The 16,571-nt window shown below is 39.7% G+C and overlaps 1 protein-coding gene and 1 long non-coding RNA gene across 4 annotated transcripts in view; one reads left to right on the forward strand and one right to left on the reverse strand.

Moving 5' to 3' along the window:
• Positions 1–16,571, forward strand: part of BRINP2 (BMP/retinoic acid inducible neural specific 2) — a 121,256-nt gene that overhangs the window by 83,048 nt on the left and 21,637 nt on the right. For all 3 annotated transcript variants that reach the window (XM_043568744.1, XM_043568745.1, XM_043568746.1), the window contains one exon: positions 15,362–15,552. In XM_043568744.1, the coding sequence (XP_043424679.1) occupies positions 15,362–15,552 (191 nt within the window). The remainder of the gene's footprint in view (positions 1–15,361; positions 15,553–16,571) is intronic.
• Positions 1,619–10,080, reverse strand: LOC122476266. The gene is made up of 2 exons (XR_006295435.1): positions 6,877–10,080; positions 1,619–1,784 (listed from the first exon to the last, which is right to left on the reverse strand). It is a non-coding gene; the product is annotated as an uncharacterized LOC122476266 (long non-coding RNA).

Consider the following 16,571-nt stretch of genomic DNA (forward strand, 5'->3'; position numbering starts at 1 on the left):
GCTGTGCTTCCTGGTATGGCAGCTGGAATGTCACAGCCACCGGGCACTGTAACTCCCACCTCTTCCTCATCCCCTCCCCGCATTTGAGTTGTGTGACTTCCATCTCAGAGCTGTCTTTGAAAGCCTTCTTCCTCTTTCTTCTCCTGGCTTCACTGTTTCCCGCTTGTAGTTTTCTGTCTTCTCTAGTCCAATCTGCCTGAGGTCCTCTGCTGGTCTTTCTGTGCCCAAAGGATAAAACCCAAATACATTTTCTTGGCATGAGAGTCCCTTCCAAATCCACACATTCCCTCTTGTGACAAATATCCAATGAACACTGACCCTGGGCTGCTGACTGTGCTGCACACTTTCTTCCTGCTGTCCTTTGTTCCAGTCTCACTGAACAGGTACACATTTTCCCAGATACAGAAGACTCCTTCAGATGCCATGTGTCTTTCCATGTCTCATTCCCACTTCCCGCAAAGCTCCTTCCATCTTTCTCTTCCTACTCACCTCTCAAGCCCACTTAAATGTCAACTCCCTATGAAGTCTTCTTTGGTTCCTGCAAGAGAGTTAGTTGGTCATTCCTACTTATGATTCCCCATTGATGTGTTCATATTTCTGCTGTATAACTTATCTTATGTATTTATTTACTTATATGTCTTTACTTGCTCTTCTCTTGGCTCTGACCTCCTTCAGGCAAAGAATATGTTTTATTTCATCCTTTTATCTCCGGTTCCTGGTACCATGTCTGCCACATGTTAAGGATATAATAAGAGAATGAAACCCCTCAGTATGAGTAGCATACTCTGGGACTGAATTAGATGGAAGGAGAAAACAAGTGGTTGAGGCTCCCAGCTCTAGAATCATAGGTTTAAATTGTAGTCCTGCTACTTCTAGTGTGAACTTGTACAAGTTGTCTTTAATCGAGCTTAATTTTTTCTCATCAGTAAAATGGGTAGAATAATAGGATTTTCTTTATCAGGACTATTTGGTGATAACTAAAAGCACAGTTTGGTTTATTTCAAGGTAAGTGCATTATTCTTTGTGAGGGGTCTCCTGAGAGTAAATATGGAAAACAGTAGAATGGGGAATCTTGAGAAGACGGAAAAAGAGAAAATGCAGAGAGTTTAATTGAGAAAGAGGAAAGAAAGGAGGGGCAGTCTCTATCAAAAACTCCATTCTTTTTACTGGAGTTTCCATACATTAATCAAATTTATCACTTAAAACCCACATTTTTTTTCTTCCTAACTATAGCCTGAATTAATCTATTCATTGATTTTATAGTTATAGATAGTTCAAAGTAAATCTTTCACAGTGACAGGTACTTTTCCCTTAGAGCAGGACTCACACACTATGACCCTACAGCATAAAAGTCAAGGGCTCAGAACTAACACCGTTTCCATATAGACTCAGAAAACAAGAAAAAGAGAGATCCATATGGGAATGTTACTGAGCTGAGGAGAAATGGAAGCATGGATGCTTGACCACATAGACAATAAAATCAGGTAATTGAAAGAGACCCTTATCAAGATTGGCAATAAAATCAAGAGTGAAGATTCTTTTGCCAGGCTGGAATAGGGGATCAGCATGATCAAGGTATTAGAGTGGGTTAACTGCTGGAATAAACAGTCCCCAAATCTCAGTGAGTTAGTACAGATTTATTTAATTATTTATTCATTGCTCAAGTCCAGTGCAATTTATGAGATGGTTAAAAGGAGAGTGCTTCATGAAATCATTCAAGATTAAGACTCTGTCCATGTAGTCACTCTGTCATCATCTAGGGTCTCAGTGTCCTCCTCTGGGTCCTGGTAAACAAGGAAAGAGAGAAAGGTCTAATGAGTTGGGCCTGGGTTCACATTCCACTGGCCCGAACCCATTCACATGACTACATTTAAATGCAGAGGAAGCTGGGGAAATTTGTGTATCTGTGAACCCAAGGAGAAAGTAGAAATAGCTTAGAGAACACTTTCCAGTCTGCCATGAGGGATGGAATGCAATAAGGTGGTGAAGTGCAAAGCCCAAGATTTAAGTTCAAAATGTCAAGTTCACAAATGTAAGATATAGGTGGCTTGGCTCAGCAGTTAAGACAGAAACAAAAACAAATTGGGTTGGAAAAAATGTGGGGTTCTGGTTGGCCATAAGACTACTGTTTAGACAAGAATACTTTCTTCTTCAAAAAAAGGAATGCGGGACACCTGATTGGCTCAGTCAGTTAAGCGTCTGACTTTGGCTCAGGTCACGATCTCACGGTTCATGAGTTCGAGCCCCGAGTTGGGCTCTGTGCTGACAGCTCAGAGCCTGGAGCCTTCTTTGGATTCTGTGTCTCCCTCTCTTTCTGCCCCTCCCATGCTCATGCTGTCTCTCAAAAATAAATATTAAAAATTTTTTTTAAAGGAATGCAAATGTGCCAACTATATTTCAATAAAAAAATAACAAAAATTTAAATGAATTTAGTATACAACTACTAAAACAAAAAAGGAATATTCAGGTGTGTTAACAAAGGAAATATATTTCCTTTACATACACACACACACACACACACACATACACACACACACACACACACACACACACACACACACATATGAAAGATCATAGACTATCTTCACTCTTTTGGTTAGCTGTGTGTCCTTCACTAAGATACTTAAATTATCTAAGCTTCAGCTAGCTCAGCTATAAAATAGGACTAAAGTTGTGGTGTATATCAGTGTATCAGTTAACTACTGCCATAATTATGGACTTAAACATAACCCCCATATTCAGCTTCAAACAATATCATTTTTCTCGCTCATGTATCTGGAGGTTGACTGAATTAGTATGCTTCAGGCTACAGGTCTGCAAGGGGGCCATGTGGTGTTTTCTCCAATGATGTTTATCATGGGTCTCAGGCTGAAAGAGAAGCACTTGCCACTAAGTGGGGGAAGCAGTGCTCATGGCCAGGGCAGGCAGGCCAGAAAAAAATATGCAATGCCTTTTTAGGTCTTGGCCCAGTGTTGGCGCCTGGTCACTTCTGTCCATATCTGTTTGTCCAGAGTGAAGCCACATAGCCAAGTCCAGTGTCAATGGGGAAGGGAAATGAGGCCCATCTGTATGAGTGATGGGTACTGTGAAGTCACATATCAAAGGGCATTCTACTATAGGTGAGAATGAAGATTCAATCTGCCACACTGATATTTATAAGGTTGTGGTGATGATTTTAAAGTATGTAAAGCATCCACTACCATGACTGGTAACATAAGGGTTCAGTAGATAGACACAATGATCATATTTACAATGATGATAATGATGTATTCAGAAATTGTATCCTATACTCTCCATGGCTCAGAACACAAGCTACTGAATTGTGTTTAATTTTGGTTGCCATCTTTAAAAAGAAACACATTAACAAGCTAGATTGCATGCAGAGAAGTTTTAGCATAAGAGCCTAGGAATCTAGAAGCTATTGAAGGAACAAAAAATACTTAGTCCAAAGATCAGTTCACATAAGAAGTAAATACACCCAAATTCCAGAAGGGCTATCTCATTGCAAAAGGAATAAACTTGTAGAACAGTGGAAGGAGCTGCCAGTCTGGGGGAATTCTCTTAGAGTTAAGTAGATAATGGGAAGCCCATGGACATTTGCTGGGGAGAAGCATGGCACGGGCTGTTAGCTTGCTGAGCAAAGACACGCACGACGGGAGGCAAAGAGTAGTGAGCAGAGCCATTTTATCCACAGTCGAACAGATGAGCTGTGGGGAGCAGGTTGGGAGGTCAGAACAGAGCTGAGGTTTCTGAGTGGGAAAACACAGATCTTAGCTCCCCTTTCAGTTCATTCTGGTCTCACAGATTCACTGGCCCTTCATTCCAATGAGTGTGTTGTATTTCACATTGATTCTACAAACACACTGCCCTCAGTGCCCTCTTCAATCCCCCAAGTCCCAAATGGACAGTGTGAGATTCGCCAAGCAGTGACCCAGTCCTCCTCCTCTAAGCTTGAGTCTCCCCTCCCCATTTTTCCCAATCAGCCTTAATTAAACTGTTTGAAAGCTACAGCTTGATTTTAATTAGAGCAAAATTGGGAAGATTAGAATGAAATTGGCCAATCATTGTTTACGGGCCGTTGTTTGAGAACACAGCAGGCTGCTAAATTACCTACATGCTAGGCTTCTTGAATTCTACCAGATAGTGGGAAGGACAGGGGCATAGGGGCATTGGGGGAGGGCTGGCCCCATCTCTGCTCTGGTGCCTCCTAGGGTTGCATGGACCGAGGTATTATTTAACCAGCGGGCTCCTGGACTGAAGCCTTCCTGTCTTGGAATTTCTCCCTGGTTAACAAGGCCAAAGGATTTCCTGGGAAGTATGATAGAGGCGTACCGGGATCCCTGAACTTGAGCACAGGTCATAGCCAAAGGCAGAAAATCATTCATGAGGTGGTCTGGGTTCTTGTCCAACTCTACCACTGATAAAAGGAGACTTGGGTCACTTTTTTCAGTTTCTTTGTCTCTTCATTTTTAACCTATAAAAGGTTAATAGTTGAGTAATGATATTTCTGCTTCCTTTTCCCCGAGGTTCTTGTATAGATAAAATAGTTGAGCTTGTGTGAAAATTGTGTACAAATGTTTTTAAAAATGAAAGGAAAGCTTACACCAATGTAAGAGATTATGGTTTTTATTATAATTTCTTTTTATAGCTCAGATTAATCATGTCTTATTCATTATAGCAGTAAAGGCTCTAATAGCTAAGTACATTACAGTAATCTGTTGTTGAGATAGAAATCTCCTGATGATGTGATGTGTCTAGAAATACTGCCTCTGTACAGGAGCCAAAACATGATATGTCCCTCAGTCCCTAAAATTGTCCAGCTAAAGAATGTGAAACCATCTTAGGTATCTCACTGAGGTAAATAACTCAATGGTGGCCCGAGTCCTGTGGTGGGAGCAGTAGCCCTGGATGTGAGGTATATTGGCAGAAGGATGAAAAAAAAAAAAAAGGCTTCTTTGTGATCTGGGACTCTTCAGGAAAATAAGCAGTGCAATCCTCTGTGGTGTTTATTGAAATTCCTGTGTCAAATTGGCAAGTCTCAAGCTCGCTGGGGAAAGGCAACTCTCCAAGAGAAAGGTGAGCTCTGAGAACAAAGACGTTTGCATTTATCCAGAACTGGTTGGTATGTGAGAAATTTTCCCATGGTCATTGGTTGACAGTTCACATAGACAAAGTAAAGTCACAGGAAAAATGGAAAGAAAACTATTTGTGTCTTTAGCTAAGGCCAATTCATCTATTTTTTTGCTCCAAATTTCTTAAATATTTAATTCAATGACCTGTCCTATGTCTCCCTTCATTTTTCAAGGAAAACCAGTCATATTTGTTTTTCTTCCAAGTATGGTTCCTACCAAAGACCACCTTTTGGAGAATAACTCAGTCCCTTCAGCATTTGGCAGTCCCTTTGAACACTGAAGGTTGGAGGAGGGTGGCCCCCCAAAAGAGGTTATTGGAAATAGATCAGGAAGGCCAAAGAAGAGAGGAGGACAGTATTTCCTATCATGACAGCCTACTCTTTCTGCCATTGTTTTAAAAGTGGTGCTTGGAGGTGGGCATCCTGGGCTCCACAGCTACCGTAAGACTTCTCCCCAACCTCTCTGGGAGTCCCAGAGCCTATTCTGAGAACTGCCGCCTGAGTGAGCAGGTGACGATTGGTTAGCTCTGCTGGAAACGGCATTGATTGTCTCCCCAGTAAACACAACCTGGGGTCTAACTCAGGAGGAACAAATGGGCTCCTAATACTCAAGGACATACTGCTGCTGGGACGGGGTTGTGCCAAGCCTGCAAGGGGGCCACCCCAGAGGGGGTGGGTAGAGCTGCATATTCAGGGTACAGGAAATGAGACTTTCCAAATGACAGCCATAGTGGTGGCCTTGGAAAGGTGCCTGAACATGCTTTCCACACAGAAATGGAAAGATAGGTCTATTGGAAAACTGGTAACTATTAATTCACTATTAGCCCAAGGTCTCGGCACAAGTACCTGTGTGGTAGGTTGCAGTGTTCATGATTACTAGATTTCAGCCTCATTGAGGTATAGTTGTGTTTTTATTTTTAGACTGTGGATTTCCTTGTAAAATACTCTCTCCTTGAAGGCTTCATAAGGGAGGTTTCTTAGGTAATGTCTCTTCACGGGGGCTGGATCAGTATTCTCAGTTTACAAGCCAGAAAGGTGGTGCTTCCGCACCGAGCTGCTGGAAACAGCACCGGGATGGAAGATCCCCAGCTGTGCTCTTTCCAAGTCTTTCAGAGCCAGGAGCCTGGGGCCCTGCAGGGGGGCACACGTGCTGCCAGAGTTCTCGTTGACCTTGTATTACTTGGAAGAACGCAGTGCCATAGCGTGGTGGGTGACATTAGACTTAGAGGCTGTGACTTGGAGACATTCTTTACTTACAACTTTCAAATTAGGAACACCTTCTAGCCAGTTAGTATTCTCATCAGAGCCCCTTTTGCTTCAAATCCAGAGCTGGTCCAATCCCAAAGTCCTGCAGAAGCTCCTGTTGCCCGAGCTTGGCATGGCTGCGATTCTGCTTTCTTATTACAGGCCCTTTAGGTTCTGGGAAAATCCCTAAGTTCATGGACAACTAGAAACGTCATTTGTGGGCGATCTGGACCATTAGGGTTGAGCAGTGTGGGACACAGAAAGCTACCATCGTTTCAGTATAGAGAGATTTTGGATTTTGCCTACCATATTCTCTGTGTTGGTGTGTACAAATGCTATAACACACTGGGTTTTAGCCACCGGTCTGGATTATACCTTTCCTAAATTCTGTTTTGGTTGTTATTAATAACTCTATGGGCATGTTAACCCTTTGGCAAAAATGTATGTTGTTCACTCTGGGCTAATCTAAAATATGGTGGAAAATGGAATCAACTTCTTACTTATAGCAGCCCATTGGAGCATCCTTTCCGGGTACCACTTGAACAACTTTGCAGGTGGAGTCCACGTTGGAGTGTTCTGGTCGCCCTTTGCTTTAACCGGGGAGCCCTTTAGTGGTCTCTGCTGTTCTAAAGGCACTTTCCACAGGGGCTTCACTACTGTTGGAGACGTTTGCTCTCTCAGACTGTTTACTGCCTGACAAACACAGTGGGGGAAGATTTTAAGAGAAATGGCTAAATTGAAATGGAGATTTACTTGATGTCTTAATTGAAACAAAGATGATGGCTTAATTGAAGTAGTGTGTTAATATAATTGATATATAGAAAACATCCTTTTCCTAGGAAAAAAAAGAGCCTTGATTATTTTATTACTGGAAAAAAAACTGCTAAACGAGAAATCGGAAATGAACATTTATTCTCTGAATAGCTCAGGCTGCCTTCCAGTATTGCCTTCTGAGGTTTTCAGATGCTGGAAAGAACCAGGTTAATAAGTTCTGTAAGTACATTTTTACCACTTTCTGGCTCCAACTTCTTTCACAGATGTTTCCCCCATTATTTTGATTCAACGAAGGGCCCCCAAAGGGCAGGGAAGAAACTTAGCAAAGTAGAAGAGAAAACCACCAGGCACCCTCCGAGCCTGAACCTTCTTGCCAGCAGCTGAGGCCTATGCCTAATTGTGGGCTGATACCTGCACAAAATCGTGGTTGTTCTTTTGGGTCTCACAGGGTCGGTAGACTAGCATGGTGCTAAAAACTGTGGACTACAAAGCCAGACATCTTCTATTTAAACCCTGACTCTGCCACCTACTGGGTGTTCCCCAGTGGGCAAATTAACTTATTTGTGCCTCAATTTCCTCACCCATAAAATGAGGATAATGATATTTTCCCCCTTGTAGGGGTGTTTTGAATATTATATTGGTTAATGCTTGTAAGATGCTTGGAATGCTTGGCACATACTAAGAATTCATTAAATGTTAACCATTATTTTTTATTATTTGCTCATAAAATGCTTCCTAAGACAGTATCATTCACTTTATCTGAGTCATTTGTTATTCTGTGTTATGATTTCCTGAGAAGCCATAGGAGTTGGAATCAGGCCTTTATCTTTGATTTCTCCCATGGTACTCTGTATATGGACTTGATTTTAACTAGGTCTCAATTTCTCCTTCTGCAAATGGGTGTGCTGAAGCCACCTTCATCCAAAAAGGTTTTGCTTTGCTGTATGTATTTTGGATGTACAGTCAATTCATGTTTATATAGAGAACCAAAGGAATGAAATGTTCCAGGTGATGAAATATTTTCATTGAAAGGTAATAAACATTTAAAAGTAATTAGAATACCATAAAATACACTTAGTCTACACAAGGGAAAATAGCGTTACAGAAACAGCAGTGAGGTATTGACCTGGGTTTTAATCTCAGCCACTTTCTAATTCTGTAACTTCATGCAAATGATTTTCTCAACCTCTCCGGGTCTCGCTGTTGCTGTTGTCACCACCATCATGGTTGTTAAAAGCACTGTGGTGGGGTCAGGACACTAGCTTTTTGTTCTGGTTCTGGTACAAATTGGTTATATTGCTTTAAGCAAACTGCTTCCCTCTCTTGTTTTGCGGTTTTCAATCATAACGTAAGAGGAGAGGAATAGACCTTCTCAACGGGTATGCTTGCTGGCACCTGGTGGTACTGCAAATGGATATGGATAGGTATGGGCATGGCCATAGGTTGACCCTTCTGCTCTTGGGGCAACTGGGCAAGATCTGGGCAGCATATGTTGCTTATCTCCTCTTGTCTGATCCCAGTGCATCCCATGGAGAATTTTCAATGTACACAATAATATGAAAAAGATTGGCAAATAGGACTAAAATGTTCCTTTTAATTCTAATAGCCCAAGTTTCCCTCTTGATAGTTGTGTGACATAGCTTTCTGAGCTTCCACAGCTTGGGTTCATTTAAGTTAGATGTGCTCAAAACTCTTTCTGGTTTGGGTAAAATATATATTGTCCCAAGTCTGATGTTGGACAAAAGAAGATGAAGACTAAGGAAAAGTGCCTAACTCCAAGATTGTTGCTTCTTTTGGTGACCTTGAACCTTAGGAGTGTGGCAGAAATTGTTATACCCATTGTAGGGGGGTGGGGCTGCTGATCATTAACATTAGATATAAATCACAGCCAGAGTCTGGATGGGGGCTCCATACTCACTGGACTTCAGAGTGTTGACCATGGGTTCAGAATGTACCTCAGGGTTTGGAAGTTGTCCATGTCCACTGGAAGAGGGCCCAGACTCAGTTTACCAAAGCATAAGAAAATACTATCAGTGCCTTGACTTACATATTAAAAATGCACAAAATCATCCCTGCAAATTATATTTCTATAAATCAAATCTAATTTTCCCATTGATATGCATACACATTTAGGATGCTTTACTTTCATTTCAGATCAATCATGAATTGGTAGTTGCTCCTATGTATCTCATCTTGTAGCTTTTTTTATCTAGCTGTCAATAATTTGCAAACAATTAAAGGATTAGTAGAGCTATGACAGTAAATAATTGACTATTTTGAACAAGTAAAATAAATGAGAGAATCTCCCAATCATTCAACAAAGATATACTGAACATCCATTATTGTGTTGTTAGAAGCACTAGCATTGTTCTATTGCTGTTGAGTAAGACCAAAAGAATCAATCTTGCCTTCATAGAGTTTGTTTTACTGCGAGAGAAAGAAAATTTAAAAATTATTATGACAGTGATGAGTGCTAAAAAAGATACATAAAGCAGAGCATGGGACAGAGTCTGGGAGAGAGAGGGTGCTCTTTGAGATGGGATGGCCAGGGAAGGCTTTTTCTAGGAGGTACTCTTTGGCAGTCTTGAATAAAGAGACTAAGCAAGCAATGTGACCACCAATTTTTATTTATTAAATTTAATTAAAGTGGGAGCTACCTCTATGGTAAGGTGATCTTTCCTTTTGGTGAAGGTTTAGACCATTGTAAGAAATTATGAAAAATGGAAGAATGCCTGCTTTTTATTTCTCCTAGTAATTTAATTGATAGGATAGAAATTCTTTATTAGTTGATGAAGCCTATGTGTGGCCTACCACAAAACAGGGAAGCTGGGTTTGGTATCAGATTAAAAATACCATCACCATGATCCAAGTCAAGGAGCTTACTGCCTGTGCTTTCTTCTGAGTTTTATGGTTTCAGGGCTTAAGTTCAAGTCTTTAATTCATTTTGAGTTCATCTTTGTGTATGGTGGAAGATGGGGGTCAAGTTTAATTCTTTTGCATGTGGTTACTCAGTTTTCCCATTACCATTTACTGAAGAGACTGTCCTTTCCCCATTGTATATTTTTGGCTCTTTAGATACAAATTAATTGGCCATATATGTGTGAGTTTTGTTTCTGGGTTTCCTGTTCTGTTCCACTATCAATGCGTCTGTTTTTAGGCTAGGCCCACAATGTTTTGATACTATAGCTTTGTAATGTAGTTTGAAATTAGGAAGTGTGATGCCTCCAGCTTTGTTCTTTTTCTCAAGATTCTTTGGCTATTTGGGGTCTTTTGTGATTCCATACAAATTTTAGGATTGCTTTTTTTCTATTTTATGGAAAATGCCATTGGAAATTTTACAGGGATTGCAATGAATCTGTAGATTGCTTTGAATAGAATGGACATTTTAACAATATGGATTCTTCCAATCCATGAACTATCTTTCCATTTATTTCTGTCATCTTCAATTTCTTTCATCAATGTATTATACAACTTTCAGTGTATAGACAGACCTCTTGCACTCTTCATTATATTTATTCCTAGGTATTTCATTCTTTTTGGTGCAACTGTAAATGGGATTATTTCCGTAATTTCTCTTTCTGATATTTTGTCATTAGTTTGTAGAAATGTAACTTATTTTTATATATTGATTTTGTGTCTTGCAACTTTGCTAAATTTGTTTATTCTAAGTTTTCTTTGGTGGAGTCTTTAGGGTTTTCTATATATGATATGTCATCTGTAAACAGACAGTTTTACTTCTACCTTTCTGATGTGGAGGCTTTTTAATTCTTTTTCTTGCCTAATTGCACTGGCTAGGACTGCCAGTATTATGTTGAATAAAAGTGACAGAAGTGGGCAACTTTGTCTTGTTCTGATCTTAGAGAAAAAGCTTTCAGCTTGTCACCATTGAGTCTAATGTTAGCCGTGGGTTTGTCATATATGGTCTTTATTATGTTGAAGTATGTTCCCTCTACACATTTTTTGTTCAGGGTTTTTATCATAAATGGATATTGAATTTACTCAAATGCTTTTTTTTTGCATCTACTGAGATAATCATATGATTTTTATACTTAGTTTTACTAGTGTGATGTATCATATTGATTGACTTGCAAATGTTGAACCATCCTTTCATTCCTGGAATAAATCCCACTTGATTATGGTGTATGATTGTTTCCATGTACTGTTGAATTCCGTTTGTTAATAGTTTTTTTGGAGATTTTTGCATATATGTGTATCAGGGATACTGGCCTATAACTTTCTTTTCTTGTAGTGTCCTTGTCTGGTTTTGGTATCAGGGTGATGCTGGCCTCATAAATTGAGTTTGGAAGTTTTCCCTCCTCTTCCATTTTTGGAAGAGTTTAGGAAACACTGGTAGGAATTTTTCTTTAAATGTTTGGTAGAATTCACCAGGGAAGCCATCTGATCCTGGACTTTTGTTTGTTGGGAGTTTTTTTTATTACTGATTCAATCTTCTTTCTAGTAGTTGGTCTGTTCAGGTTTTTCTATTTATTCATGATTCAGTCTTGGTAGGTTATATGTTTCTAGGAATTAATCTATTTCTCATAGATTGTCCAATTTATTAGTATATAATTGTTCATTAAAGTCTCTTGTGATCCTTTGTATTTGGGTGGTATCATTTGTAATGTCTCCTCTTTCAATTCCAGTTTTATTTATTTGAGTCTTCTTTTTTTTCTTGGTTAGTCTAGCTAATGATTTGTCTATTTTTCAAAATCTTTTCTGAAAAGCAGATTTTATTTTCATTGATCTCTGCTATTGTCTTTTTAGTCTCTATGCCATTCCTTTCCAGTCTAATCTTTGTTATTCTTTCTACTAACTTTGGGTTTAATATGTTCTTCTTTTCTAGTTCCTTGGAGTGTGAATTTGGTTATTATTTAAGATCTTTATTTTTTCTTAGTGTAGGCATTTATCACTATAAACATCCCACTTAGAACTACTTTTGCTGCATCACATACATTTTGGTATTTGTGTTTCCATTTTCATTTGCCTCAAGATACTTTTTTATTTCTCCTTTGACATGTTGGTTATTCAAGAGCATGTTGTTTAATCTCCATGTATTTGTGAATTTTACACCTCTTGTACTTTCTAGTTTCATTCAATTGTGGTTGAAAATGATGCATGATATAATTTCAGTCTTCTTAAATCCATTAAAATTTGTTTTGTGACCTAACACATGATCTACTCTGAAGAATGTTCCATGTGCACTTGAGAATAATGTGTTTTCTCCTGCTATTGAATGGAATGTTCTGCATATATCTGTTATGTCTATCTGGTCTAATATGTATTTTTAAGGCTGATGTTCCCTTGTTGATGTTCTATCTGGATGGTCTATCCATGGTTGAAAGTGAGGTATTGAAGTCCCCTCCTATCGTTGGAACTGCTATTTCTCCTTTCAGATCTGTTAGTGTTTGCTTGATATGTGTAGTTGTTTCCATGTTGGGTGCATAACTATTTACAAATGTTGTATTTTGATGAGTTGATCCCTTTGTCATTATATAATGCCCTTCTATGTCTCTTGTTACAATCTGGCTTAAGGTCTACTCTATCTGATATAAATATAACTACCCCAGGCTTCTTTTGGGTTTCCATTTGCATGGAGTATCTTTTTCCATCCTTCACTTTCAGTATAGGTGTCCTTAATGCTGAAGTGAGTCTCTTGTAGGCAGCATATAGTTGTTGCTGTTGTTTTTTTAACCTATTAAGTCACTCTGTCTTGATTGGCCATTTGGCCAGTCAGACATGAGATCAAGTGATTGCTCATCATGCTGCAGTGGGTTCTGGTATAGAAAACACTTTGACAGATATCCCGTACTTTAATTAAAGTTTAGCATTTCCTGTACAAAGGAAATAAATGATAATGTATTATTATGAACTTGCCTTCTTAGATAAATAAAGCCACACAATGGGAATTTTAAAAGACTTTGCTGGAACCTTGAATTATTAGTCGTCTCTTTTCTTTTGTTTCCCTGGTAATATTTGGCACATGCCCCTCCTCTCTGTCTCAGTCTCTATAGTTAGATGGGAGAATTCTATAGGTTTAAATCGGGCATGGATTTTTATTATTTTGGAGCTCTTTTTATTTTTCTGCAGCCCTGTCATTTGTAGTCCATGGATTTGGGGAGAAAGTTAGACCAAACTTCAGCACTGTCATAAAGAGCAGAGTGGGGATAGGTGAGAAGGTTGAGAAGACCTTGAATTTTGTTGTTCCCTAAGGCAATGGAGCTGGTCCTTCTGAGTATAATTTGAAAGGCTATGGAAAAGTACTTTCTCACTAATGGATGTGATCCTTTCAATTTCATCCCAGGACAGATTCCCCTTGGAAATGTGTCCCTTTCAGTGAGGATCAAAGTATGAAGATTAAAGATCTAGATGGGACTAAAAAGGAATTTGGAATTTTGCCATCTTATAGAATAGGGCTTCTCAAAAGATGGGTTCTCTTAGGTCTTTTCAGGGTGTCCATATTGACATCTGCACTGATGGCACAAAAAACCATGGTGAATAAAACTACTGGCATCTGTGTTTGAATAAAGGCAGTCTCACCAAATCACACCAGTCATCTCCATCATTACATACTTACACCTAAGCACACACACACACACATGCTTGTTTTTATGCTATATTCACATAAGAACGTCCTTGAAGCAGTTAAACTTATTAATTTTATTAGATATTGAGCCTTAAGTATACACCTTTTTTTAAAATAGGCTCCATGCCCAGTGTGAGCCTTGAACTCATGACCTAGAGATCAAGAGTTGCATGCTCTACCAACTGAGCCAGCCAGGCACCCCTACACATCTTTTTAATATTTTGTATGATGAAATGTAAAATAAACATAAAATGAGTCTAAGGCTACTGAAGAATGATGATTGTCTCAGGGAAAGATGCTTTTGTGATTGAATTGTAAGCTGAACTAGTCGCGTTTTCATTGGAACTGAATTTTTCTTCAAAGAACAGCGAACAGATAAACTGTGGTTATTTAGACACTTTAGTGTCTGGCAAACATTTTCTCAAAAAATAAAGGGGGGTAAAGTAAGCCTACCTCTTCAAGGAAAACAGCTAACAGTATCTGTTGCTAGTGATAAAATTTAAGCTTTCAAATGAAAATTAGAATTTTGGAAAACTTATATTTGTCATTATGAGTTTGGTAGCAGTTCCAGTACTTAGCAACTTTATGCATGGGATTTGTGATATTAACAAATATGGTGTTTTGACATTATATAATGAAGTATCACAATGTGGAAGGCCTGAATAATTCAGTGATCCCATACTTTTTGGATGACCATGCGTGATGTTTCAAAATCACGAAGGGTAAAAAGACCCATTCAAAATACAATATAGAACACTGGATTTTAATGTAATAGAGTATAAAAAGTGCGTTGATGTGGTTTCAGATTCCACTCTGTAACCTTTAAGGAACGACATTTGTTGCATTTAGTGAATATCCACAAAGACTACATAAGAATACATGCAGAAGCAAATATGAGAAAGTAGCCTTCTTCTGGTAAGCCAAATATTAAAGACACTTGCAAAAATGCAAAGTAATACCACTCTTCTTGCTAAATTGGCTTTGTTTCAGAACATATGGTTATGGTAATAAAAATATGTCATTTATGTTATATGTAATATATTTACTGCTGTTATCTTTAAGTGAACTAATAAATAAATTAAAATTTTCTGTTTTATTTTTTAAAGTGGTAATTATCAATAGAGATAAGCCGCATAAATATGGGGGACTCCGTCATTTGTTAAGAGTGTGAACGGGTCAAAATTTGAGAACCACTGTTGTAGACCATACTCCTCACTTTCAAATGGGTAACTGAGGCGATGATAGGTGATGTGACTCATCCATTGAGTGGCAACTGTGACTAAATCATATCTCTGCAATCCATTGTTCTGTTTTCACTGTTTGCATAATTGTTTTCCCGTACTACACTACTACATGACTACCTGCATATGAGTAAGCAAATCAGAGACCCCAATGAGAAAACAGATGGGAATAGGTTCTGATGGAAGTCAGTTGACAGCCTGGGAATGGGAAGCTGGGTGGAAGGCCAAACGGCCTCTTGCAGGCAGTGGGTGCCTCCATGTGGAGGGATGTGCGCTGAGGGGAGTGAGGAGGGTACAAGTGGAGGAAGAACATGACCTCTTTCAGATTTTATGTTTCTTGTTCTTAAATACATTGAGCTTTTCTTCATCCCTTGACTTTTCCTCCAGGGAGTTTGCCCGTTGGAAAGTAAACAACTTGGCTCTGGAAAGGAGGGACTTCTTCAGTTTGCCATTGCCTCTTGCCCCAGAATTTATCCGGAACATCCGCCTCCTCGGAAGGAGACCCAACTTACAACAGGTTACTGAAAACCTGATAAAAAAGTACGGCACTCATTTCTTACTTTCTGCCACCCTTGGAGGTAAGCAACATCATGATCTTACACTAATTGGCTGTCAGATCATTGAAAATAGCTTTAAGACCCAAGGAGTATAGCTTGAGTCTTCCTGGGTCTTTGTTCTTCCTTGCCTGGTACTGCCTGAGAAATATTTTTCTTTCTGCTGCCTTTGAGAGCGGTATAATCTCTTGACATCCAGATTTACCTAGAACATTGCTATTTGCTTATAAGCATCCTCCTGAGGAGGGGGTGCGGGGTAAGGAGGTTGGGGGACTGACAGGCTCCTACTAAGCACTTGCCAGCAGGGGGCGCTCCTAGTTTTCTTTTGACAGAGCCTTCTCACCCAGAGGCTTTTCCACATCCTAATACTTGCTGTGGCTCTAGTTGTCAGACCCATGGGCAAAAAAAGCAAATGTCCATTGAGTCCCTGACCCCTGCTTACCTCCCTAAAGATTGGTAACTGGACAAACTAATTCTAGTGATTCTGGGCTGGATAGGGACAAGGTTGGGAGTGGGGATGGTGTACCTGTGGCCAAATCAAAAGCTCTGAAGAGGCAGGGTTCTCTCTGCCCTGGGAAGAAGAAAGCAAGATTTATTATAACATTTAGCTCACTGTCTGATGGACAAAAAGGATCTCTCCAAGGGTTCAGGCCAGCTGCCGGCATGTGGTAGGTGTTGAGTGTTTGATGGGGAAGAGGGCGGGTGAGCTTCAAGGCTTTTGCCCTTTCTGAGGGAGCAGAAATATCCATGGTGACTTCTCATAAACAACTTGAGAGAGAAAATTTTATCTCCCCCATGGAGGTAGATTGCCTGAGACTGAGATCAATAAAGGATGTTAAATGGATAAGCTGGAGGGGAGGGGATGAGCTATGGGATAGTTAAAGAATGAAGGAAAAGGAGGAGGGCCTCTCAGGCAGTGATGCCGGTCACCTTGGGCACTGTGTGATGAGACCGTTCTGAAGACAGTGATGAGGAAGAGGTCATCAGCAGGGGCAATGGGCTCCCTCTGAGCTCTGACTGTTCTGGCCAAGGGTTTCATGTTC

Source organism: Prionailurus bengalensis, chromosome E4 (assembly GCF_016509475.1).
Source record: "Prionailurus bengalensis isolate Pbe53 chromosome E4, Fcat_Pben_1.1_paternal_pri, whole genome shotgun sequence".
Lineage (NCBI taxonomy): Eukaryota > Metazoa > Chordata > Mammalia > Carnivora > Felidae > Prionailurus > Prionailurus bengalensis.